We start from the raw sequence: 26,496 nt of genomic DNA, 5'->3' as shown, positions 1-26,496 counted from the left end.
AGAGTGCTGATGTTCTTGATGTTAATCTCTATTCACTTTCTCATTGAGATAATTGGGCAGGAGCAGGTACAGTGTTTTTTTCTGTCAGTGACAGTCCCTCACATAGTGCTACATGATGTCCATTTGTAACCTTGAAGAATTTGGGACTCCTCCAACTCCATCAGAAACGGGACCCCAGAAAAATCAAGCCATTTGAAACGACAGCTATGAAGTTGTGGAGAAGATGGGGAACAGCTGGTGGGGCATCAGGGTCAGGGACCCATGACAGGGTCCACAGCTGACGCCAACCTCAGCTGGCCCTCAAAGCCCCTCAAAGCAGTTGTGCGGGCGAAAACTTATGTTGCCAACAACGCCTTCCGCTCGCTGGCAAAGGGGCTTTAAACCCATACATTTAATGTGGGTAAGGGCTTAAATGCAGCCGGATGGCGGTGCGGCCGCAGTGTCCCTCGGCCCGCCGGCGCCATTCCCGGTGGATAACGGGACCCCGCGCGCCGCTTCCTCCTGAGGGCTCCCGGGCCGGCCCCGCCTGCGCCTGCGCAGCGCGGCCGCGGGGCTCTCGCGAGAGCGCGGCGGTAAACAGCACTCAAGATGGCGGCGGGCCGGGAGGCGGCGGCGGCGGCGCGGTAAGCACGGGGCGGGCGGGGCGGGCCGGGAGCGCCGCGGCTCCCTCAGGGTCTGGGGCGCGGGCGGGGCGGCGCTCGCTGCCCCTCGTCTCCGGGGCTGCCTCGCCCGCCGCCGCGGCGTGGAGCGCTCCCCGCCGGCTGTCACTTCACCTCCGCCCTGCCCGGGCCGGGAGCGGCGGCGCTGCCCCGCACGGTGCCCGGCCGCGCTTACTTTAGTCCGGCCGGGGCGGTACCGGGCCCGGGCTCGCTGGGCTCGCTCGTGGTACTGGCAGAGCTCCCCGGACGTGACGGTGCTGCTGCACTGCAGCCGGGGATCCTTGCGGCGTGCCCAGCCCACGGGATGGGGGGCCCACGCTGCGGCAGGAGCAGGGAGTGATTCCGAGCGCAGCTCTTCTAGGGCAGGGGCAAGTTGGCAAGTGGGGGTCCCGTCCTGCCCCTCACCGTGTGGGTGTTAAAGCAGAATAAACCTCTGGGCCTGTTGATCCTTTGCTCTTAGTATCCATCGTATTTCGTTATCGTGCTTACATGCAACCTGTTATTAGCCACAAGGGTGTTTATTTTGCTCATTTGTGTGGTTGTTTTATTTTATTGCTATAGGGGTTATTAACCGATGAAGTGATAAGGCAGGCGGAGCTTAGCCAAGGCCAGAACTCAGTGCACTGTAACTATGTTGAGTTAGGAATGATGGGGAAACTTTGTAATTGCTAACAGGCAGTTCGCAATCTGTCATGGTGTTGTCAGTCAAATGAAAATAGAGGTAATTTCTGTCCCTATTACAAGGAAATACTTGATAATAGTAAATAAAGGAAAATGAAATAACAGCTGTTGCATTCAGACTCGATTCATCTGTTGTGCTGTGAGGTCAGCCCATCATTCCCCTAAATCATGTGAATCCCCTAATAAGGCCCCTACTTTCCAGTCCTGGCCACAGCTGCAATATGCACTTCTGTTCTTCTCCAGGTGCTGTGACAAACCAGACATAAATGTTTCTCTTTTATTTTCTTTTAACGGCCTTGTATCTCTCAGTTGCCGGTTGAATGCTTGGAATTCAGGAGAATACTAGCCTTGCAGTTTTTCTTGAGTGTATGATGCACTTTGGAACATAAGGGGAGGAGGCTGTCCCTCCCTGTGGAAAACACTTTCAACTCCTTCCTTTAACTTTGCATGCTGTTATCAGCTCTTATTTCCTCAGGTGCCCATGTTTTTAGTAACTCACATGCTGGCTCAAAAATTTTTTGAAAGTTTTTTTTTCATGTAGATTTCAAGCACAGTCACTGCAGCTTTGCCTCTTCTGGTATCTTGTGTCTTTACCTGGCTTTGGCATAGAGTTTGAATCTGACCTGCCTTGAATAAAATGAAGTTCTGTGCGTTATTTCTATTTGCCATGTTTCTGACTGGAAAAAAAACCCATGCTTTTTTTAAGTGTCCATGGACTCTTTTATCATGTTAGTATTTTATTTTTCACTTTTTCCCTGCCATGGGACTTGCATGTAAGTTTTAGCTCTTTGCTGTACTTCAGGAAGTGTGGTTGAGTTTGGTGGTCATTGTTGCCTGTTCTCTTGTCAGATTAATGCCTCAGTGTTTCATGTGTGCTCTGGTCTGAACAAGAGAAAACTTCAGTGTTGTTGAAAAATTGTAAATGAAATATGAGGAACTTTTTCCCTATTATTTCTAAAACAAACTTCCAAAGGTGTCTTTTTTTAATTGTTTTCAGACTATATACAGTTGCACAAATTATTAATGCATCTAATTATTTTCTATATTGCCCTGCCTTACAGGTTGCCTTGCAATCAGCTTTGCTAATTCTTCTAGGGAGTTGACTTTGCCATCAGAAATGGAGCACAGGACTGAGCTGCCACATCCTGAGTGACCGAATCATTTAACGCAAAATGGAGAAGAAGCGGAGAAAGAAATGAGCCTGTTCACTAGGCTTGACCGGAAAAGACCATGAAATCTGTACTTATTTTGGATCCGGCTTTCAGAATATCCAGTTGATCAGCACAGTGAAAGCAGCGTTTACTGAAAGAAAAATGAACTAGTTTATAAAGAAGAAAATTGTGATTTGAATATATGGAATTTTTGGAATGAAACCATTTTCTTCTATGACCATGAAGTTTGCAAATATCTGGCTTGTTCTGTTTGTTATTTTGCTCTGTGGCAAAAAACACTTTGGTACCAGAGTAGGGAATTCCTCTCATGAGGCTCACGTATGTCCTGGATGTTCTCGTCTTACTTTGAAAGTGGAGTTCACTTCGACGGTCGTGGAGCATGGTAATAAAGAGTTAAGCAGTAAAAAAAAAAAAAAACAATTTATGTTCATGTGTACCTTACTGATTTGTGGTGTTTGTGCAATTGTAACATTCAGGGTTTCTGTAGAAACATGACATGACATGTAGAAACATGCTTCTGTAGAAACATTTAACATCATCTGTTAAATTCCCTATATTCGAAAAGAGGAGCACTTTTACAAAGGTTCTTTGTTTAGCTGGAGACAATGTTCCAACAAGAGAAGGGAGAGGGAAATCCAGATGATTTTAAAAGTGAAGATGGAGTGGGAAGGCTCAGGTGGGCAAGAGTAGTGTGTTTAGTAGCTTTTTGTTTTGACCCACCCAGTCAAAACAGTGGTATGCTTGAGGTTCTTTTATAAAATGTAACCACACATTTGGGCCTTGAAGGGGAGAGAAAAGTAAGAAGTCTCTGTGGATTTGTTAAAGAAAATGTTTGGAAGTGATACTTGCATGTAGAAATGGCAGATAATAGTGAAGGGAGCAGGTGAAAGGCAGAGTGGGGCAGGTGCTGCTGCTGGGATGGCAGAGGACAGCAGCAGGACACCTTGACCCTGCATCCATGTGTTGCCTCAGGAAGCTGCAGTACTCCTGCAGTGAAGCTGTGCTGTGCCTGGGTGCAGGAGGGTGGCAGAAGTGGCATTCCTGTGCATAGCTGGCCACAGCCTTAACACACTGAGTGTGGTGGTGTCAGCTGGAGCTGAGCCTGCTGACAGATCACTGGTGCAGATCAGGGACTCGGCTGTTGAGTCTGACTTTGTTTTCTGAGGTTGTCATAGTTGGTTTCAGTAATTTGCATTAAGTCTCAATATCATGTGGAGGCTTTGAGCCACTTCTGTCTGAACTGGCATATCAGTTTGTAACAATAAATCTGTTCCCTCACTCCTCCTCCTCTCACATCATTTTGCCTTTCCCTGATATTTACAATTCCACCTTCCTTTCAAAGGCTTTTGTCATATTTCTTATGTTTCCAACACCCCCACCCCTTTACATAGTGCAGAAATAAATTGCAAACTTGTAAAAGCATCAGAAAAGGGCCCCAAATTGTGATTATTTGTTCCGAGTAAAGAAAAATTCAGACTGCAATGTGAATTCATGCATTAGCTGCTTCAACACCAGTTCTGATAAAGTTGTGCTCTTGTTCCAGAGTATATTGTGGCTTTTAATGGATACTTCACAGCTAAAGCTCGAAGTAAATTTATTTCAAGTGCATTAAAAAGTAGTGATATTGAGAACTGGAGGATTGTACCTCGCAACAACCCGGCCAGTGACTATCCAAGCGATTTTGAAGTTATTCAGATCAACGAGAAGCAGAAGGATGGAGTCCTCACTCTGGAAGATCACCCAAACATCAAGCGTGTGACACCTCAGAGAAAGGTCTTTCGGTCACTCAAGTATTCAGAGTGTAAGTTATTTTCTGTGTGGCTGCATGGGATCTGCCTTGGAAAAGTGTTCTTAGCCTTATTTCAGACCATCAGCTTAGCATTACACAACTGAGAACTGCCCTGCAGTTTTTCTTTAATTAACAGAAATCTATTCTTTTGGTTATAAATTTACAAGGGTCTTGTTATACATTTGGTGAAGCATGCTGTATTTCCATCTGCAACATAGAAACATTTCTTTAGCAGCAGTCACTTACCTGAGAATAGGGACCTCTGTATCTGTAGTAGATAAACCACCACTGATGTTGATTAGAGAAATTCGATACTCAATAATCTAAACCTTTTGTTGTAACACTATGATGTCTCAAGTTTCTGTAAGAATCAATTCTATTATGGTTTTCCTCGTGCTGTTTTTAATTTTCTTCATCCTAATTCTACACAGCTGATCCAGTGCTGCACTGCAATGAAACCAGGTGGACTCAGAAGTGGCAGTCATCACGCCCCTTGAGAAGAGCAAGTCTTTCTTTGGGTTCTGGCTTCTGGCACGCCACAGGCCGGCACTCGAGCAGGCGCTTGCTGAGAGCCATCCCTCGCCAGGTTGCTCAGACCTTGCAGGCAGATGTCCTCTGGCAGATGGGTTACACAGGTATGCTTTTGCTTGTTGCCTGAGAACAATAACCTTCTTGGAAAAACAAGTGAAGTGTAAGGAGAGGCTAATTGACTTGTGTGTGTTAACCTCTCACTGGCTGCCAGGTTGCAAAGATTGAGAAATAATTTGGTTTGGAATGCACTGTATATTTATGGAGTGCTTGTTAGTATATGCATACTTTACTTTAGGGGAAGTTGGTCATGTTTATCATCTTTGAATGAATTTCTGAGTTGGATTATGAGTTTGTTTATTATCTATAGCTGACTTGAATTGTAAATTGCTTACTATATTAAACAAAAGTTCTCTTTTAACTTGATAGAATAGATTTGGTATGGAGCTGAATCAGAAAAAGCAGTGTTTTCTCTTAATAGGTGCTGGTGTGAGAGTAGCAGTGTTTGACACTGGTCTGAGTGAGAAACATCCACATTTCAAAAATGTAAAGGAGAGAACAAACTGGACTAATGAGAGAACCTTGGATGATGGTGAGTTACAGTGCAGTTTTCCAGCTATTCCTGACACTGGTGTGTTTTGTGCTTGCTGCTGTGCTGCTAACATTTGTTAAAACTGTGTATTTTGATACTTAAAGCTTAATTTTGCAGTGTCCCAGGCACTTTGTATTCATACCAAATTCAACAGGGGCTATTAGGGTTCAAAAAGGGTGGTGCATAAGTGTCCTTGGATTCATATGTGACACTTCATCATAGTTGTTGAAAAATGTCAGGGCAAAAAGTTACCGTGCGCCTGTGGATACAGTGCCAGAGAAGGTGGCGTTTAGAGCAAACCCAACAAAGGTGTTTTCTTTCCTACTCCTTTTCATGTTGCTGTTTCACAGTGGTACATGTTTCCATACTGATAAGGGACAGCATTTTCCTTCCTTACTGTGTAGTTCTAAACTGATCAGAGTTTGGCACCTTCCTGTAAAGTTTTTCTATTCTGTATAACTGAAACTTTTATTTTCTACACTATGTTTGTGTTCCTTTTTTGTATATTGACCCTGACTTGTCCTGACCATGTGCTTTCACGGATTATTAACTTCATACAGTTTGGGTCAGTGAGTCAGTTGGCCATTGACTCTCCCTGGAGTTCAAGGTAGTTGCTTGTATTGCTCAGTCTTGTGTGCACCTCTATAGTTTTGTTTACATAATAATTACTTTACATTGCAGGGCCTGCTTTTGGATAGCTCTTTCTGTAAGTTCTGTGCCCAGAGGGTTGCTGGACAGGCAGATTTGGAGTACAGAAAATGTGATGTGGCAGTCCAATAAAGCAAAAGCTTAAGTATTTTTTGAGGAGAGGAGAAAAAAAGTGTTTTGTCTCATTACTCATGCTTAACAAAATTTGGTTATTGCAGACTCAGGATAAAAATCCTTTAAGAAAGTCTGCATTAAAATACATTGACTTTGAAATGAGCTGCATTTTCCAAAATACTGTTTTTTTGTCATGATTTCATTGGTAGCAATCAGAAGTGGATGGACTGGTGAATTAATCACCCAAGTTTCATCAGCTAGTTGTCTGGCTACAGTGTGCTGCAGACTCTGTCCCCACTGAACCTGGTAGCAAAATATGGTTCAAAAAGACTCGGACTGAACCCAGCACTTGTGGTTTGTTGTAAAGTCTGTTTAATTTATGTGATTTTTGCTATAGGTGATGTTCAGCAGTAAAAACTCTTGTCAATGGAATTTTTTGTGTATTGATATGTTATTTTGTTTCTTTCTCATGCTGATAGGTTTAGGCCATGGGACTTTTGTAGCAGGCGTGATAGCCAGCATGAGGGAATGCCAGGGATTTGCTCCAAATGCTGAACTGCACATTTTCAGAGTGTTCACCAATAATCAGGTAGCTATTTTACATGTGTTTCAATTCCTGCCTTTTCAGGTTAATGCTGTAATAATCCTTTCCTTTAGGAGAATTGTATGCACTCATAAATGTAGACATTGATAAGTGGAAAGGATACAGCTTTCTATTTATAAAAGACTTACTATAAGATTTCTGTCAGTTTCCAAATCTGGTATGTTTTTCAGAAATAGGATATGGAAGTCTTACCTGTATAGTGGTGCAGTCACTCAAATGTACTGAGTGCTAGAAATTTAAGACCATTGTCACTTTTTTGCTTTATTTTGATGTTGTTTTTCCTCTGTCTAAAGTCTGCATTGTCATGAAATCACGTATTTTTTTTTTAATGGTAACTTTTTCCCCTCTTTCTTACATAGGTCTCATATACATCTTGGTTTCTGGATGCTTTTAATTATGCAATTTTAAAGAAGATAGATGTACTGAATCTAAGTATTGGTGGGCCAGACTTCATGGATCATCCGTTTGTTGACAAAGTTAGTATGAGGAAATGAAGTGGGAATAATGTTTGTGTACCTCAAACAAATGCTGGACTTGCAGAGCTAGTGTGTCTGGTCCTGCTGACAGTTTGTGTTTCATTTATGTGACAGAAATTTTGTACAGTGTACAGGCTTTTAGGAATATGTATAAGGAATGAGTTAAAAAAACCCCAAGCACAACCCAGATGTTCACAGAATTATGGAAAATGCCCTTTAACAACAAAATGCTTGGTAATATGCTAGAAAATGACTCCCAAGCAGACAACTAAAAGGACCTTTAATATGAGACACTTAACTGAAATCCACTCTTGTGGATTTTTTTTTTTTTTAATCTCTGCATGGCTAATTTATTTCATGGTAAAAAAATATGTATGACACGATTCTAGTGAATTTAAGAACAAATAAGTAAAAAGTGCAGATAGTTGATTCAGCTATGTGCCAAGAGATTTGGTTCAGGTTAAGATGGAATTAGGTTTTTGTCATTGTAAATGTCATAGTTCCCTGAATGTTTGGCCTGGCCTTCAAAAGCATTAAGTGAAATAATTCACTTTTCAACTAAAGGATATAGTTGTTCTTTGTAAAGACCAGTTAAGGGGTTTGAAGCATATAAATTATTCCTTGTTTTTTTTTACTACAACCTGCATTGAAATTTAGTTCAACAGTGACTTCACTGTACTCCCCAGAGCACTGCTGGAGGGGATTTATAATAGCTACTTGACTTTGTCATCTGCAGTGCTTTGTTACGGACAAGAGTTTTTCCTTTGGTGTAAGAAGATTCTGCAGTGTTGCTGTCAGGGCTGATTATTGCTAAAATCATCTTAGGAAAGTTCAGAGCTTAATACTGGCTGTACAGTGAGATGTATCTTGTAAGGCTCAGAAAGAAGTCATGTCTGTTAGAAAAGTCTCTTTTTTGGTGGCAGAGCCTTACTGTAAACATTGTTTTTTGTAGGTTTGGGAGCTGACTGCCAACAATGTCATCATGGTCTCTGCTATTGGCAACGATGGCCCTTTATATGGGTGAGTGTCAGCGACCACTTCAAAGGGAACTGGCTGTGGTGTTCTGTGGGTTTGGAAGTTGTTGTGCTTGGTCAGGAAGTTTTCTCTCCTTTCTTTCTCTCTAATCTTAGAAAGTGATTCAAGTTAAACTCTTTCCCCTGTCCTTATTACTTGCATTTTGTGAAGTATTGAACTAAATGTTTTTCTTTGAAAGAGTGGAAAGTCAGCAAAAGAAGAATGGCAGTACTTCCAGCTGACATTTCCCTCTTAGTGTGAGCAGACAGCTTTTTGGTACTGATCTTGGACTTAAGGATTATAGAAAGGATTAACCCAGAACAATTTATGGTGTATCTCTAAAATAAATGTCTAAGAATAGATTTTGTTTTGTCTTCAAAGTACATGGTTTGATAGTTACTGAGTTAGTAACTGCCTGATAAGCTGCTGTCACCTGTGAAGTATAAGTATGTGACAAAAATCTGATGGCAGCACTTCTGTTACCAGCATAAACTTATGACTGTATCTTGGGTTTTTGGGTATTGTTTTAATTTTTTTATATTCCTGTCTCCCAACTTATTCTAGGACTCTCAATAATCCTGCTGACCAGATGGATGTGATTGGAGTAGGTGGTATTGACTTTGAAGATAATATAGCTCGCTTTTCATCTAGGGGAATGACCACTTGGGTAAGATATTTTCATGGTGGCCGCTCACATTTGCAGCCAAAATAAGGGCCTTGGAAGGGCAACCTTTTCTGAGTGGGCAATCCTATGTAGATGTGTGTTGGGGAAAATATTTCATCAGAGATCAGAATAGTTAGAAATTGTAAGTCTTTAAGCAAGAAGCTTAATGTTCTTTTCAGTGTTTCTCATTATTAGTCCTGACTACTGTTGACATTTTTGATGAATTTATAAAACATCCACTTCCTTTTGATTGATAGTGAAGACTTGCCTGTGTGGTTAAATCTGCAAACATGAAGGCCTGCTCTTGTCCTTTAGTAGAAAAATCCTAGGATTCCCAGGTGCTACATGTGAAATTGCACTTATTTGCCTGTGGAGCTGAGGGGGTGCTTGCTGCACATGTTGTCAGATGAGCTTGCACAGCAGTCTTGATCAAGGGGACTGTCACATGCTTCTGTTTGTGTGGCCAGTAATCAGTGTGGTTCTCATTTGGTCAGTGTTTCCTGCTTAGCAGAAATGCTGATCACCCTAACCTTGAAAAGTTGGGAACTTGTCCTAGACAGCTTGAGTCCTTCTTTGGCTTAGTTGCTATTCTGTGATGCTGAACCTCAGATAATTTGGTTGCTAATTTTACTTCTGAATGTCCTGCAGTTAATTTAAATGCCCAAATGAAGCTATCAGTGTTCATTTTACATTAGGGCAATAATACTTCTGTTTTCTTTCACAGGAGCTGCCTGGAGGTTATGGCAGAGTGAAGCCTGATATTGTTACTTATGGCTCTGGAGTGAGAGGGTCTGGTATGAAAGGTGGATGCCGCTCCCTCTCTGGGACAAGTGTGGCATCTCCTGTGGTGGCCGGTGCTGTCACTCTCTTAGTGAGGTAAGTCTTATATAAGAATCTCTAGAATGACATCAAACAGGAGGGTCATAAAATTCTCTATAAAGGAATCCATCATATAAAACTAAGTTGTGTTTACATGTAGAAAAACAAACTTGGAGAATAAAATCACTGTTGTTCTGCTTGAGACATTACCTTATCTGGCTACCTCTATGTTTCATGAAAAAACTTGAGAACTCTTCTGAATAATAGTTAGGTCTTTGAAAATATAGTTAGGGATAACAGTACTATGAGAAAATTGTCATATTTTTTAATAATTTGGAATTGCTGCACTTTTGTCAACTGTTGTAAAAGAGCAGCTGCTCAAAGTAGGCACACGTAGTAGGTAATTATCTATGTACTTGTAAATTTTATAGGATGCAGGGGTTTATGGCCATTATCCTGTTGCGTAAGTCAGCTGTTGCACACCGAGGAATTTGAAAGTGGGAACTGCAAGTCCATACCCTGTGTTTGTCATAGCTACTCCATATGGATGAGACAAACCTTTATTTGAGAAACATGCAAAAAATTCAAAGTCACCATCATATTTCCTCCAAAAAATTGTGTATTTTTTGTTTGAACAACAGAGGTATTTTTCCCCCTCGGAAGACAGATATTTTATTTAGCATATAAAGATACTGCCCTGGTTGTAATGACTGCTGGTCCTGCAGCACACTGTAAGGAGAAAAATTCATGTATTATTAGTTTTAAAGAGAAACATATCAGAAACTTGTCCCTCTTCTACATTTGTATCATGAGAAATCAAGCAATAATAGACAAATATGAACAGAGACTGTTACAGCAAACTGATTTTGTGGTCTATTTTTTTCTGTTTCAGCACAGTTCAGAAGCGTGAAATGGTGAATCCTGCAAGTATGAAGCAGGCCCTCATTGCATCAGCACGGAGACTTCCTGGAGTCAACATGTTTGAGCAAGGACATGGCAAATTGGATCTTCTAAGAGCTTATCAGATCCTCAACAGCTATAAACCACAGGCCAGGTTAATTTTAATCCTTAATTAATCAGTGGTACAATAGAATTTGCTCTTTTGTTTAGGAGAGCAGGTGGTGCATGTGTAGCTCAGTTGAGCAATCTGTACTTGTGCAACAGTGAGGACTTGCACAGATCTTGCATAATCTCAAGCATGAATTTTGACCAGAGAATGGATGAAAAGTCACGCAGCAGTGTAGGATATGATCCTTTTCTCTTATAGCCTTAGATGTTACAAATAATGTAACACAATAGAAAACTACTTAAATTTTAACTTTTGAGAATAAGGACCTTCTCCCTGTACTGAGATGTTTCCTTTTTTGTGTGTGAAAATCTTTCCACAAAACATAAAATAAAAAATAGGAATGGAAGAAGATTTTGGGACATATTTGAGAAGTGAGATGAGAGCTTGGTAAACTATGACTGGCATGGTTTATCTGAAACCTTTTCATAGTTGTGTAGTGGCACATTCTTCTGTTTATAATTTTTTTCCTCTTTAAATTTTCTCTCCTCTGTCCTGCTGTAGTTTGAGTCCAAGCTATATTGACTTGACCGAATGTCCCTACATGTGGCCCTATTGTTCTCAGCCCATATATTATGGAGGGATGCCAACTATTGTCAATGTTACTATCCTTAATGGCATGGGAGTCACTGGGAGAATTGTAGACAAGGTAAGTATTAACATTGTTCCAAATTCTGACTGGTAATGTTGCTAAAGCCTTCTCAGAAAATACTACTTTAGTTATGAATTTCATAGAACAAACCTCACTGCACTCACTGCTGGGAGCAAGAGATGCAAACTGTTTGATTAAGGGTCCACCCACATTGGAGGATTTGTCAACATTAACTGTCTACAAGTTTTCAAGCAATGCATTGGTTTCAGGGCGTGTAACATTTTATCTTTGCAAAACCATTTTGAATTAAGATGTACTTAGAGATTTCTTTGTATTCTCTAGTAGCATTTAAAATCTTCTGGACAGACCTTCTTGATTTTTTTTTTTTTTTTTTTTTCATCCTGGAACCTAAATGATCTCAGTAAAGTATCCTGACACTAAATCAAGCCTTTTCCATGGGTCAGGGCAACCTGAATGTATCAGCTTAACCAGGCTCTGCTGCCGAACCTGTTCTTTCACACTCGTGGTGTTGAGCATGTTGGTTGGCTAGGGGAGACTTTTATTTAAGTTTAAATGTAGAATAGATTTGAGAATTGATACAAGTTAAAAAAGAAACCTGTCCTGTAACTCCAGCCAATGTAAATGAGCCTGATTTTAGCATTTTAGTGTGACTCCTGAGGTCTGTTTTAGATGCAAGCTTACATAAAGGGCACTGAAGCTCTTATCGAAGGTCATTAGCTTATGGTAATACACACAGCTGATGTCATTGGCTCTGTCTGTTCCACTGTTAGCTCGCCTTGTTATTGAAGAGAAATCTTGTGTTCTCACCAGTAAATGTTTGCACATGATTTCAGAATGTTGAAGCAGGTTCACTGGGGCAGCTTCTCACAGTCCTGCCTCTGAAAAGCCTCTGGTCTGGGTCATTGATGCTGTCACAATTGGGCTGATTCACTGACATAACACCAAACTTTTGGGCTTGGAGAGCATTTTAAAATTTGATGTAATCTTCAGAAGAGCTAATATTTGTTACTTCATGCAGAGGAAAAGGGCTATGTGTACAAAAAGTACTGATTGCAAATACTGTGTTACCAGTGTTCTGTATTCTTCATTTCACAGCCAGACTGGCAGCCCTATCTCCCCCAAAATGGGGATAACATTGAAGTGGCTTTCTCCTATTCCCCAGTCTTGTGGCCTTGGTCTGGATACTTGGCAATTTCCATCTCTGTAGCAAAGAAAGCAGCATCTTGGGAAGGCATTGCTCAGGGTCATGTTATGATCACAGTATCATCCCCTGCAGAAAATGAAGTAAGTTCTGTGCATTTTGGATTTTCTGGGTGAAGAGTTCAGATAACTCTTTCTGATACACATATACCTTGGTTTTAAGGGTTTGCTGTAGCCCTGTCATTTGAAGCATAAGTTAAATTTGAGTCAGGAAATTAAAGAGTACAAATAATGTTCTTTATAATTGAGAGCAAATTGCATATAATTTAGAATCAGGGAACTTCTCTTTGGGACCAACATCATAATTTGATTTGTTTATTGTGGATTTTAAATAATGTATTTTGAAAAAGATTGCCTGAATGTTTCCTCTAGAACCATGCTTAATTGTTCCTGAAAAACTTTTAAGATTTTGAGCAATTAAACCAGATCACAGTTGTAACATATGTTAAGTATTTTACATTCTGAGCATAATTATAAGCTGTTGAGTGCAGAAAAAAATACTGCAGCAGTTTAGGGCAAAAGTAATCTCTTTGTCTCTGGAGCTGGTACTGGTGACAAAAAGTAGATTTGGTACCTCCAGTTTTTTGGTCTTTTACAATCCATGGTGAACTGATTGCTGTGGGGAGAAAGGATTTCACTGCAGTTTGTTCTGTCCTTCAGTCTAAGAATGGTGCAGAGCAGACTTCAACGGTGAAGCTTCCAATAAAAGTGAAGATTATTCCTACTCCACCTCGTAGTAAACGAGTCCTCTGGGATCAATATCATAACCTCCGTTATCCACCAGGATACTTCCCCAGGGATAATTTGAGGATGAAGAATGATCCATTAGATTGGTATTTATCTCAGGTTCTATTAAATCAGTATTTCTTGATTCTGTGTTAATGATATGGGATAACTTTACTGAATGCTGTAGTTTTGGCCTTTTTCAGAGGGGCATGGGATTATCTTTTGTAAGAAATCCATGAGAAACACTTGGACTCTATGCTTTTGGTGCAGGATTGTTTTTTGAGTTCTATGGTTTTATTCACGTGAAATGAAAAGCTTTTAAAATGCTGATTTAAGATACTGAGATTTTTGTTTGGCTTTTCTATTCTGACCTAATTTCTCACAGGAAGTTAAAGAGGACACTTTATTAACTGCTTCAGCATTCACTTACCAAACAAATTTGACAATTTAAAAGACAAGAAGAGACGCCTTGTCTCTTAAGGAAGACTGTCTTCAGAGCAGGGAAAGACTTTGCTGACCTTTCATAGATGGAGCAGGGAAGATCCATTTTTCCATAGGAAAAATCATGCAACAGTATCTCAGTGAGGATTGAGTCAGTGACCAGGACACAAGCTTTTAGAAAGCTTCTTGGAGTGTGCAGAGGTGGCAGGTGGACAGGATTTCAGGAAATCAAAAAGGTGGAAATCAGATTTCTACATGCCAGATCTAAATGTCTTCAACACTTTTCTTTTTCTAAGGAATGGTGACCACATCCACACAAACTTCAGGGACATGTACCAGCACCTCAGGAGCATGGGGTACTTTGTTGAAGTTCTTGGTTCCCCATTTACATGTTTTGATGCAAGTCAGTATGGTAAGCATGAGTTAATTGCCTTGTTCTCATACTGTTAACTTTTTCTGAAATGACCTTTTGTTAGAAGACCAAAAATGTGTTGAGGGTAGAAATAAAAATTCTAGTGGTAGTAGAAAAAATATTTTGGCATTGGGAGTATTTATGTGCTGATATTTAGTTGTGTGGGGTATTGCTGGGGAAGCTTGCTTGGGAGTTTAGTAGAATTAGTGGAGTTCTCTGTCCTTACCATGAAAAAAAGAGAGGGAAAACCAGCCTCTGAGTGGGTTAAAAGTTCCTCTGTATTCAGTCCCTCAAGGGCAGAACTGTATTTGCCAAAAGATTTTGGCACAGTTGTAATGAAGCATGACCTGTTTAACAGACTAAAATCAAAGGTGTCCATCCTGGTTCCTTTTTTATGTTTAGTGATCTTTGATTAGATAAGAGAGTGGGTAAAGTGTTCATCCAACCATATGTGATAGCAGAGCAGTATCTGGTTTGTTTCTGTGTTCATCAGGAAGGAAATCGGATAGGTTGGGCAGGCAGGGGACAGAGCAAGCTGTCTGTGCTCTTTTCTGCTTCCATATCTTCCCTTGTTTAACCATGGCATGCTCCAAAACCTCTCTTCTGTTTCGGGCTGGGCTGTTTTTCAGTGCACTTGGAGGGTGCATTCTCCTGAGTTTGCCAGTTCTGGAACTGTTGCCAGTAGTAATCTTTTGTTTATCTTGATTCTTCAGTGAATATCTCACCACTGCTTTTAGAGTTCAGTGGATGTACACATGGATATGTAAATGTTAGCCCTTTAAAAAGTAGCAAAATAGTGTTTCTTCTGAGAGCACTAGTTTTATAATTGATAGAGAGCAGCATTAGGGGACTTCTCTCTCTGATTCACCATTGTGTTGTACCTCATTTGACTGTAGTTTGTTGTGCTTTTGGAATTTCCTGAAGAAGAAGTGAGGGGAATAACACTCAATGATCTGTGGTCCATCTGCCACTTGTCCCTAGCTTGTATTGTTTTCACACTTGGTGAGGATGCACTCTGTCCCACTTCTACAGGATCTTTATCAGAAGGCTTTCCAAATGCAGACTGCCTGGACTTGTGGAATTGGCTTGGTTGCAAGGAACTGTGAGACATGGGGCTCACAGTGGTTTATCAGATTGCTTAGGGTATCATCCTGTCAAGAGTTGTGTTGTCTTTGAGGATGGAAATTTCACCACCTCTCTGGGCAATCAGAAAGTGAAGAAACAAAAGGGTTGGTATTTAGAAGCAGTCTAAAAGCATAAGCATGTTTTCAGGGAATAAAAGTACATTTCTCTGGTTGTGTTCTTTTCACTGATACAGAGAAGATTGTGCTTACTTGTTAACAGGAGTGAGAGAGGGCTTTGTGAAATTGCAGTGGCACTTCAGTCAAGCCTACCAGAATGCAGCTGTAGTTTTCAAGGGATGAATGAAACCACATTTCAGAGTAATTGCTGTCTACCTGGCTGCCAGTCTGCAGTAGTGAGGGGAGTACTGTTAGAGCTGGAGCAGTGAAAAACCTCCTGACCAGGCTGCATCTGCATTAGCGCTCCAGTTTGGATCAGTGGTGAATCCCCTCATTGTCCAGATGTGCCACAGTTTGGCCCAGTTTATGGAGCATTTGGGTGACACCAAACTGCAAAACACATACCTGACACATGTGGGCATTCAGTTCTTGAGACCACACAAGCAGGATCATAAGTAACACCCTAAAAACTTCCCGTGCTGCCAAACTAATTTTGGGATACATTTGTCTTGTATTTACCATCCTTAAATCATCCCATTAGATGAGCTGCCAGAGCAGGGCACATGGACCAGATAATGTAAAAATATGCACTTGTGTTGGCTCCTGTGTGGATTGTGTGAATAGTGGTAACATCACAGTGACCAGCCTGGAGAACTCCTGTTTCTGCTTTTCCATACAGGGACTTTACTGATGGTGGACAGTGAGGAAGAATATTTCCCTGAAGAGATCACCAAGCTGAGGAGGGATGTTGATAATGGACTTTCACTGATAGTGTTTAGTGACTGGTACAACACATCTGTGATGAGAAAAGTCAAGTTTTATGATGAAAACACAAGGTACTGACTTATTTCCAAGTGCTTTGGGAAATAAAATGCCATAGAAGTCCACCTATTACCCTAAAAATCCCAAATGTGATGCACTGTACTTCAGCACTTGGATGTTACCTGTAAGAAGGTGCTACCTTAGGCAGCAGAACTGACCTTAGGCTACAGCTTAAGGAGCTTAGCTACCCATTTTATCATGATTATGAAGGCCTCTTTGGTACTGTATTCTACTTTTAATGTCAAGAAAAACATTTAAAATGAGAGAAATAAGAAATTGGAGATGAGACCAACAAATAAAAATGGACATGTTTTTACTTTAGGGGAGCAGAATGGAAAGAAAATGTGCATTGCAAGAGTATCACTAGGTCATGTACCCGTTACTGAAATTACTGCACGTTTACATTGCATATAAAGAAAACATACGTGACATTTTGCTTCTTTATAAATATGAGAAGCAAGGTACATGACTGTCATTTTTACCTCAGCTTAGCCAAACAAACAGCATAAGACTGAATTTCTTTCTAGTAAATTGAAGTTTTTCATGCAGCTGAAATGCACTGAGAACTTTTACATCCGTATTATTTAACTTTAACTCAAAAGCAGTGTTGTCAGAGACAGCTGCTCAGATGCCCATGGAGTTAAAGAAGGCTTTAAGATGTAGTTCATTATTTTAATGGCTTTGGAGAAGCCTGTATGCAGGAGGACATGTGACTTTCTGTTATCCAAACTCTAGGAGTATATTCTGTGTACTAATAAACAGTAATTTTTACAGGCAGTGGTGGATGCCTGATACTGGTGGTGCTAATATACCAGCTCTCAATGATCTGCTTTCTGTCTGGAATATGGCCTTTAGTGATGGGCTGTATGAAGGAGATTTTACCATGGCAAGTCACGAAAGTGAGTACTGGAGTCCATTGCCTGCACAGGCTACAGTGGGGTGTTTGGAAAATGGTTTTCTGCAAGTTTGAGGTTGAGCAAGTCAAGGGAACCGCTCAGATTCAGTGAAAAGAGTCTCATAAATGACTTCTTAAATTATTTCTTCCTTTGTAGACTTATTTGATTTAGCTTTTCAGTTTAACAAAACTCCTAAATTGAAAGATTTGGAAAGTGTGTAAAGGTGAGCCTGTGAAAGCTGTGCTTAGCAATGCTTTCTCTCCAAATACACACATTGGTCAAAATGTGCAAATTCAGTGCAGTGTTCCTGGGAATGTTTTTTCCTGGCCTTGTTGGGTAGGGAAGGGAGGGAGTGTCATTTCTGATCTACACAACAGTTTTGTGATGTTTTCCAGTGAATTACGCGTCAGGGTGCAGTATTGCAAAGTTCCCAGAAGATGGCATCGTCATTGCACAGACTTTCAAGGATCAAGGTAAGAGCTTCCTGGTCCTTTTTCCCGTGGTTTGAGTAGAACTTTGGGGTCACTGCACAAGCAAAGTTGCAAAGTCTAAAGGTCTAAAAACAATAAATGCAAAACCACATTGACAGGGTAGGTATTTTTACATTTTCTCATTTTGCCTAGAACATGTAACTGATGCCAAACAGGCAGCTGCAGTGTGACTCTGTATACAATTATTAAATAATACAATATCCAAGTGTTATGTGCAGCCCTGTATTGTGATTGCTGTATGGAAACATGATCACACATGTACATGTGTCTCTGGAAGGGAAGGAGTTGTGTTGTAATTGTAACGTTTCTCATAAGATTCAAATGCTACTGAAATATATCCCCTTGCCATATTTAATCGCCATATTTAGCATGAGTGTTGTGGTAGCTGTGGTGATCTAAGGATATAAATAAGGAAAATTTTAGTAGACAAAATGTCACCAGTGAAACTCTCATAAGGGAAAATTTTATGCATACAGGATGCCTGTGGTCTCAGACTTGAGTGCTCTGTTCTCTATGCATTTCCACCCTCTTTTATCATAATATCTTTTCATTTGGGAGAGGGTAATTCAGAACTGTAATGGCAGCAGGTAGTTTAAAAAATAAATCTCGTGTTTGATGAGCTTTTAGGAAGTGCTGTGCAGGAGTTCTGTGAGCAGAGCTCTTAGGGTGTTGCAGGTCAGGTTTGTGCAGATGGGTGAAGAGTGTTTGAGTATGAGAGCAGAAGCACATGCAGTGCTTCTGATACAAGTCAGCAACTGCCAGAGAAGATCAGTGAGTTCATTGTATTTTTGACTTAGCAGAGCTAATTACCTCGTGGAGAAATTTTATGGAACAGTTGAGCTCATCTGTGTGAGCCTTTTGGAGAAAACACAATATCCCTGTATGCCAATGACTTACGTATTTCCTTATATGAGAGAGAGGAAGACAGTGTCAATTTGACAAGTAGCCTGCTAGACCTGCTTTTTCTGTTGACTCCTTTTCATTGTAATTTCTGAGGCAGAAGAGCTCTCTGGTTTGTTTCTGCTGTCTAAACAGTGTCTCAAGTAAAGGGGATAAATTTCAAATACAAATATGAAATTTGTCTTTATTTTTTCTAATGGATATAATTTTAGGAAGGAAAAGTAGAAAACCTTGAACCTAAAACCAGCTTTCTGTAGGATTCTGTAGAAGGATGGAAACAACATAAAGAGCAGAACATTTTGATTTTAAATCTTTTGCTGAAGATACTAGAATTATTTATTCAAGGTTGTTGAAGATAATCCAGGTTGTGAGGTCTTTTTTTCTTTCTTTGGTGGAGAAGAAAAGAATTTATTATCAGTAGGAAACTTTACAATCAGGATCTTGGAGCATTGGAAATGTTATGATATTTTTATCATAACATCATGGTGGTTTTGAAAACTTCTTCCAAAAACGTGTGACATGGTCTGGGACATCGTTGCATTTGTCAGCTGGAAATGTGGGCTGTATTGATTGATATTGATGCTCTGCAGGCTATGAAATTTATTTGTGCTTTGCTTTAGGTCTTGAAGTTTTAAAACAGGAGACAGCTGTAATTGAAAACGTCCCTATTTTGGGGCTTTACCAAGTTCCTTCGGAAGGCGGTGGCAGAATCGTTCTGTACGGCGACTCCAACTGCCTGGATGACAGCCACCGGCAGAAAGGTGTGTGCGCCCTGCACGCGCGGACAGGCGCCGGCCTGCGCTCACAGCTCTCCTCTGCGGCTTTCACAGCCCCCACCAGGAGCAGATGGCTTTTAGGGACTCCAGATATTCCTTACTGGGGATTAATCTCAGTTCTGCAGAGCTGTGCTGAAATGCTGTGAGGTGCATTGACAGCAAAGGAGCACCCCACATTAAATAGCCCTCTGATAAATGGAGCTGTTTACCACACACAGTTATTTCCTCTTCCATAAGCTTTGGGGGCTGATTTTTGGGGTGGGCTGTTTTGCAAGGGGGGTTTGGCTTGTGGGGTTTTTTGTTGTTACTGGATTTTTTTTTTTTCATGGGGTATTTTTGTTTGCAGAAGGCAAACAAAACACATTCTTGAATGGTTACACATTCTTGATCTGAAGTTGTGAAGAGGCTATTAGGAGATCCCACTTTTTCCCTAGTTACATCTTCAGAATGTTTGAATAGAACAGTGGATTTTATCTTCTGAGTTTGCATCTCAGCCTGCCTTGTTCCCTTTGCAATGTTTCCTGTGAGGATTTATGGTAATGCTCAGTGTTTCAGTTGTGCATTACTACTTCCAGGTTATCCTACTTTGACACCAGCTGGTGTAAACATGTCAGAAAGTAGGAACTTCCATTTGTTGTCAAGGCATTTGCAGTTGTGTGAGTTGTGTGTGTGTTTTCTGTGGCTCCCAGAGAAGCCATGCTCTCTGCCTAACAATATGGCTGATTCTTATAAATTTTTTTTTCTAGCAGTTTGTCTGATCTGACTTCGCAAATTTTTAAGAAGTTGCTTAGGTTTCTCATGACATGTAAAGCACAAGCTGGTAGATCTGTGGCTTGAGGGGAGGAAGATAATCCAATATGTGAAGTCTTTTTCTGCATTTCCACTGAACAGAACTGAATTTTCCTTTTGTGATGAAAAGTACATCTATATATTTTAAGCTTTTGTCACTGACATTTTAAAATACTACATTGTGCAATCCATCCCTTTCCTAATTTAAGTTTAAAGAAACTTACTGCCTAAGGGAGCTCTCCATTTGTAGCTCATTTCTTTCTCTACCATACATTTTAGGGTTTTTTAAGAGCTCTGTGATTTTTCCTTATCTGCCTTTGGGTTGCTTCCTGTAAGTTGCCCTAACACCTGCACATTGGTGCCTTAGTGCTTGCTGCAGGTTATTGAAAGCACATAACAAAAGAGAAGATACATAGCTTTAAATTCAGTAATAGAAAATAATGCTCTGTGACCTCCCTCATACTGTTTAATTCAGTGTGACATCTGAAGCAAGAAAGAGTGGAATGCTTTAAAGAAATCCTTTAAAATTAGCTTTTAAATTGTGAATCAGCAGCTGTGTCTCCTGCAGAGACATCGGTGGCTGTAACTGAGGAAAATTCCTAACATTTGTGAATATAAATCCTTAAAATCTGTTTGACCTCTTTGAAAAATCAAAGGTGAGGGTTTAAGGGACACTGGGATTATGAAGATTAACTACCATTCCCAGCCAACTGTTCCTAGGGGCAGAAGTTCTGAGAAAAATACTTTGCTGTGTGGTGGAAATAGCTGATAAGGCATTGTCCTACTCCTGCAAAGGGAAGCTTTAGAGTTGTGATGTGAACTAGCTGGAGTGCTTGTTCCTTAGGGGTAGCTCTGGATTAAGGTAGTAATAATTCAGGAGAGAATCAAAGTGAGGGATCATGAGCTTTTGAAGTGCAAAGAAAGCAGTGATCACGTGTATTGTGGTGTTGATTGCCAGCCTGGTCTGTACCTCAGCTGCTCTAGGTTATGCTTGTAGCTTTAGCTGGGATGCAGCCAGAATGTTTCTCCTTTGTTTGTTTATTTTTTTAAGCTTGAGAAAGCAAATGAGTCATATCCTTGCACTGTAAACACTACCTTGTTCTTACTTTTCTTTTCAAGGTATTTATTTTGTCCTTTCAAAAAAACAGTTGGTTCTCCATTTCCCTGTTAAAAATTATACCGGAAACTCAGAGCTTTCTTTGCATCCACTGAAGAACCTCATGATTTTTGTCAAAACTTGGATGCCTTGTGCAACCTGGAATTCCTGTATTCAAAACCTATTTTTTTGTGTTCTGCTCCCCAAAAGAGCCTGATTTGGTACACAAGGGACAATATTTTAAGACTGAACAGTTTAAGGTTGTGTTTGTGTGTTGCAGGGGAATGTGGGGTGTGGGTTGAAAATTGCATCTTTCTGAAAGTGAGCCTAGAACTTCAGAAGAAAAGCGAGAGCCAGCAAAATGGATTGTAATTCTAAATATCATTAAAGCCTTCTTAGCAGAAAGATAAGCCATTTAAAATGTGGCATAATGCATATCTTGTTTCGGGGCTTGGGGCTGTGAAATCCACAGATTGCTTCTGGCTGCTGGACTCCCTGCTGCAGTACACGTCCTACGGGGTGATGCCGCCGAGCCTCAGCCATTCCGAGCACCGGCAGCGGCCGCCGTCGGGAGCCGGCTTCTCCCTCCCCGAGCGCATGGAAGGTGAGACAGAGCCTCAGTGGCCAAGCACAGCCCGAAGCTGAGGGACTCACAGGGCAGGAAGGCTGGGGCAGATCCCTTGAGTTATGTGCCAGCAAGGTTGGTTTGCTGTGAGCTCTGCAGTGTTGTGCTGTTTTACTGGACGAGAGCACATATTGCAGGGTTTTGCTGTGATAATATAGTTGTGATTCGACTGAAGAAAATGTTCTTTTTGTAGAGCAGGAATGTTCAGATGCCTGGTTCTGTAGGGGGGCATTCTAGTTGCTAGCTACAGAGCATTATAAAGCATTCAGTCTTATCTCACATGCTGCCAGAAAAGACTTGGATTAACTGCTGTGATAGGTGCAGGCTCCTACTGTTTTGTAAGGTACCCTTAGGTTAATTTTGATATTTAGCTGTGAGTCCTCATTACTGTAAACAGCTCCTGGGTTTACAGCAGCACTGTTTAGCCCAGGGTCAGTGTTGGTAACTTTTATCTTGCCTGTCTTTGGGTAAGCCAGTCTCTCTCTGCTGTGAGTTGCAGGTAACCATTTGCATCGATACTCAAAGGTGCTCGAGGCTCATTTGGGAGACCCTAAACCCCGGTCCCTTCCTGCTTGTCCTCACCTGTCCTGGGCCAAACCACAGCCTTTGAATGAAACTGCCCCCAGGTTAGTATATGTCTTTCTTGTACAAGAAGTCTCACTTTTGAGTTCAGCTGAAAAATAATTTGTTCTATCTGCTTTTGAAAGGGACAGCTGTAATGCCTTTTCCTAGAAAAATACCAGATTGCAAAGAGGAAATAATGATTAATGCCTCTTCAGTGAATAACTCTGACTCACCTAATAGCTACACTATGAAGCTCAGGGATTTTAAAAATAACTTCACAAGTCACTGTTGTGATTGAGCAATTCCAACTTTGAGTGAACAGTCTTGATGAAACCCATCGTCATCGTGTGCCTTGGGAAGAGTTTTCTGCAGCATCTTCTTGGACAGCTCTCCTAGTGCTGCTTTCTCTTGTGCCATTTGTCAGTCCCTTGAAGGAAGGTGCTCAGCACACAGCCCTTGCTTGTCTGCTGGTGGTTACTTTCAGAAGTCTGTGTGCAAGAAAGAGATTGTTGGTAAATAGTTGCTAATCTAGGTTGTGTCCCTGTGGTGTCTGAATTTAAATTTGGAGGCCTGCAATCTGCCGAACCTAAAGAATGGATTGGGTCATCATTCCGGTCCAGACTAGTGAGTTATACCTAGGTTGTATATGTATTGTCACTTTCTCTGTGTGTTCCTACAAGATTCCTTGCATTAATGAAATAAGTGGGCAGACACTTCTGTCTTTCCGTTTCTTCTAGCAACCTTTGGAAACATCAAAAATTACTGTCAATTGACCTTGATAAAGTGGCACTGCCCAGTTTTCGACAGAACCGACCCCAAGTGAGACCATTGTCCCCCGGAGAAAGTGGAGCATGGGACATTCCTGGAGGTAAATATTGAAAAGTTTGAAAGTTGCTGTTTTGGTTTTGCTTTTTGCATAAGCTTTGAAAAAAACCCAAAACACAGCACAGCCATATGAGAGGCCATTGTTTATTTTCAGTTGTAAAAAAAATGCATATAATAGTATGGCTGTGTTGTTAAAGATTGTCCGATGAAGACTTTTTTTGTATGAATAGTTTGTTCAGTAGAAAGTGTGCATGATATACTGGTAGGAAGATCTTGGTGGGTGCATTTTGATAGTTGAGGTTTATTTGGATGCTGTTCAGTCTGATGGGTCAGCAGCAGCCCCTGTCCTTGGGAGCTGTGACCACATACCCACTGCTATTAAAAATTCCTTCTGTGAGTGCACAAAAGCAGAATCCAGAAGAGTTTGTCAGAATGGTGCATTGGACAAGCTGTTACACTAACAAATGATGTCTAGCAGTCAGAACAGCTTTCAGGTGGGCAGCTCTCCTTCACAAGATTGGCATTGCAGGCTGAGCTGGAAGCAGTTGGAAAGCCTCATATGTGCTCTTTTCCCAGTCTGAGCTGCTAGACCAGAGACACCTGTAAAAATGAAGGGTTTGTTTCTCTAGCTCATCCTCACTGTATGCACAGTCTCTGGAGCAAGCAAGCATGAAATCACTTTCCCCGTTCCATCAGGATTTGAATAACAGCAATTACTTAGTAGTAAGATTATGGTCAAGTGTCTGCATCTCTCTTCTAATGCAAAACAGAAGACTGTTGTTACAGGGGAAATCTGGGCTATGCTTTCATGTGCCCAAATAGGTCAAGGTGGAAATGCTGCTGCTTTTCTGTAACGTTAGCATCCCATCTGATTTTCACTAATCGGTCTGCAGCTGTTAATCTTCCTGTCTGAAATGTAATCTGATTAATGGCTGCCTGGGCTTTGAACAGGAGTTAGCTGCAGATCCTTTTGGTAGATGGCATTAGCACCACAAAGCCATCGTGGCTCACGTGGTAACTCTGCCTTCCAAACCTCTTTGCCTTTCTAGGTATAATGCCAGGCCGGTACAACCAGGATGTGGGACAGACCATTCCTGTCTTTGCCTTTCTCGGTGCCATGGTGGTGCTGGCGTTCTTTGTGGTGCAGATCAACAAAGCGAAGAGCAGGCCAAAGAGACGGAAACCGCGCGTGAAACGGCCGCAGCTGATGCAGCAGGTTCATCCACCAAAGACACCTTCTGTGTGAAAGCTCTGCCTTGCCAAAGATGACTCCTGTGACTGCTTGCTTTCCAGGGTGATGGATCGCTGCCCGTGGAGGGGCAGCAAATGTGCACCTGACATCATCTCATAGTCTTTGGTTTGTGGAGAGAAAAAAAGAACCTCAGCTGATCATCTGTACATAAAACTGCAGCTTTAAGCAGCTGAAGCCACCAAAGACTTGAATACTGTTTAAATGGCTGCTTAGTCACTACATATCCCAAGAGGGGGAAAATGGACCTTTTTTTAAGCTGACCAAACTAAAATTTATTTGTTTAGAGGCTATTTTCTATATTTATTGTTGGGGAGGGCGGGGGAAAAGTCACTTTAAGGACCTCTGCTAGGGAAAAACAAGTGCATTCTTTTGGATGGTATGCAATTTTCTAGAATGGTTCTATGCTGAAGAGTATGATGTGCACCATTGAAGGACGAAGGGACTGAGAGAGACCAGTACAAATCAGTGAGGCATACTCCTGCAGTTTATTTTTATAAAGCCAACTACCATGATGTTTTGTAATTTTTGGTCACGATTTCACCGTTGTTGGTGAAGCAGATTTTTCAATAAATATGTTATCTATATGAAGCAAAGACAGTGTGCTAAGTGGCTCTTCTTTCCACTTGCAGTCAAAGAGAGCAAATTGCTGGGTAGAGAAGATTTTCATGTCACTTCTCTTCCCACCATATCTTTGTCCTTACCAGTGGTATCCCAAGTTGCAGACTCCTTTGGAGCACTAACTGGGCAGTCATACAAACAGTGCTTGCTCTGAGTGAGCACAGAGTTCTGGAAAGCTTCAAAACTCAGCAGCATATAAGGAGAGAGCTCTCAAAGAGCTATATAGAAAACTGTCATGGGAATGGCACCTAACAGCACTATGTGGTGTCACAGAGATGAAAACCCAGTCTCCTTTAATTCGTCCTGCTTGAAAGCCTGTGAATTGTCACTGGCTTAAATAAAGATGCAGGCACAAGTTTCCCGTGTCCATGCGGTGCCAGTTAATGTTGCCATAATTGAAATAGCTTCTCTCTTTTCTAGTGAAACGGAGCTTTTCCCTGCCAACTGCTTTCATCATTGCTCCAGATGAGCACCTTTTCCTAGGAGGCAGGAGCTGGCAGCTGCCTGTATTTGTGAATGGAATGGCAGCCTGGGCAGGTAAGCAGTGTGCACTGACTGGTGAACGGTCCTGGGTGAGTTTGTGGGCAGCTCTGGGCATGGCTGGAGAAAGAGGAGGCAGGGGCAGTCTGACTGCACCCATCCTCTTAGGGATTACCAGCAGGGATGGGGGTGGGCTGTGGGAAGTGCACTGCAGGAGAGAACTTCGCTCCATGTAGTCATGGAGCCATGGATAGGGTTTGTGAGTGTCCTGCAAAAAAGATTGGGCAAACCAGTTGTCTCTAACTTGAAGAGTGGTTGCCTTTTTCCAACATTTCTCTTCTGGAGGATGCACTGGAAGAGGCAACATTGTGTTGCTGTAGCAGAGAAGGCACTGAGCTTTTGCTTTGGAGCCATTAGTGGAAGCTTCTTAGGGCTGAGAAGATGGTCCCAAGGCTGGGCTGCTTGTGCCATCCCAGTGGGGCTGGAGCCTCTTGTTACTCCCTTTCTGAAAACAGATCCATAATGATAGGGAGGGGGTTTTCAGCATCTCAGCTGTGACATTAGGGTGAGGACCATCAAAGGACCAGCCAGCAGCAGCTGTGCAACTTGTCCAGGATATAAAACATCTATCAGTAAAGGTGTGAAATCTCAAGGGCCAGACCTCAGAAGGGATTGCAGGTAGCAAAGCATAATTGTGATCAGTGTTTTTATTTGTATGAAACAAGGACTGTCCATTTGCATTTTTGTACCTTCTACAATCTTCAAAGATAATAATGTGGAAAACATTAACAGCCCTTTTTCCACCTGCCAAGGGGACACAGCAGCAGGTAAAGCTGCCAGCCCACAGGGACCCTCAGGTTATGGCTTGCAGCCCAGGGGCTGGAGCACCAGATAAAAGGGGAG

At 41.5% G+C, this 26,496-nt stretch overlaps 1 protein-coding gene across 3 annotated transcripts; it reads left to right on the top strand.

Moving 5' to 3' along the window:
• The first annotated feature begins 91 nt into the window (after positions 1-91).
• On the top strand, positions 92-25,088 carry MBTPS1 (membrane bound transcription factor peptidase, site 1). Of its 3 annotated transcripts, none has more exons than XM_053953050.1 (23): positions 92-623; positions 2,402-2,894; positions 4,056-4,313; positions 4,733-4,936; positions 5,311-5,421; positions 6,663-6,772; positions 7,147-7,263; positions 8,216-8,283; positions 8,842-8,944; positions 9,666-9,817; positions 10,653-10,814; positions 11,331-11,475; positions 12,535-12,723; positions 13,300-13,472; positions 14,103-14,218; positions 16,139-16,295; positions 17,056-17,180; positions 17,573-17,650; positions 19,189-19,329; positions 21,702-21,833; positions 22,354-22,480; positions 23,156-23,286; positions 24,293-25,088. In XM_053953050.1, the coding sequence occupies exons 2-23, from the start codon at positions 2,708-2,710 to the stop codon at positions 24,487-24,489; spliced, it is 3,183 nt and encodes a 1,060-aa protein (XP_053809025.1). In that variant the 5' UTR covers positions 92-623; positions 2,402-2,707; the 3' UTR covers positions 24,490-25,088. The 3 variants fall into 3 exon arrangements, with proteins under 3 accessions (XP_053809025.1, XP_053809023.1, XP_053809024.1); XM_053953048.1 differs by having other exon boundaries at positions 22,348-22,480; XM_053953049.1 differs by lacking the exon at positions 92-623 and adding an exon at positions 654-1,067 and having other exon boundaries at positions 22,348-22,480.
• The last annotated feature ends 1,408 nt before the right edge of the window (positions 25,089-26,496 follow it).

The sequence above is a fragment of the Vidua chalybeata genome, chromosome 11 (assembly GCF_026979565.1).
Source record: "Vidua chalybeata isolate OUT-0048 chromosome 11, bVidCha1 merged haplotype, whole genome shotgun sequence".
In the NCBI taxonomy this organism is placed as follows: domain Eukaryota; kingdom Metazoa; phylum Chordata; class Aves; order Passeriformes; family Viduidae; genus Vidua; species Vidua chalybeata.
The sequence above is the reverse complement of the archived record's forward strand: the minus strand, read 5'-3'. Positions and strand labels throughout refer to the sequence as shown.

Bases quoted from the DNA above. Each gene is read 5' to 3' on its own strand.
- MBTPS1 (XM_053953048.1), top strand. From the start codon at position 2,708: ATGAAACCATTTTCTTCTATGACCATGAAGTTTGCAAATATCTGGCTT. The intron at 4,314-4,732 runs GTAAGTTATTTT...AATTCTACACAG, and splicing joins GTCACTCAAGTATTCAGAGT to CTGATCCAGTGCTGCACTGC. The intron at 10,815-11,330 runs GTTAATTTTAAT...GTCCTGCTGTAG, and splicing joins AGCTATAAACCACAGGCCAG to TTTGAGTCCAAGCTATATTG.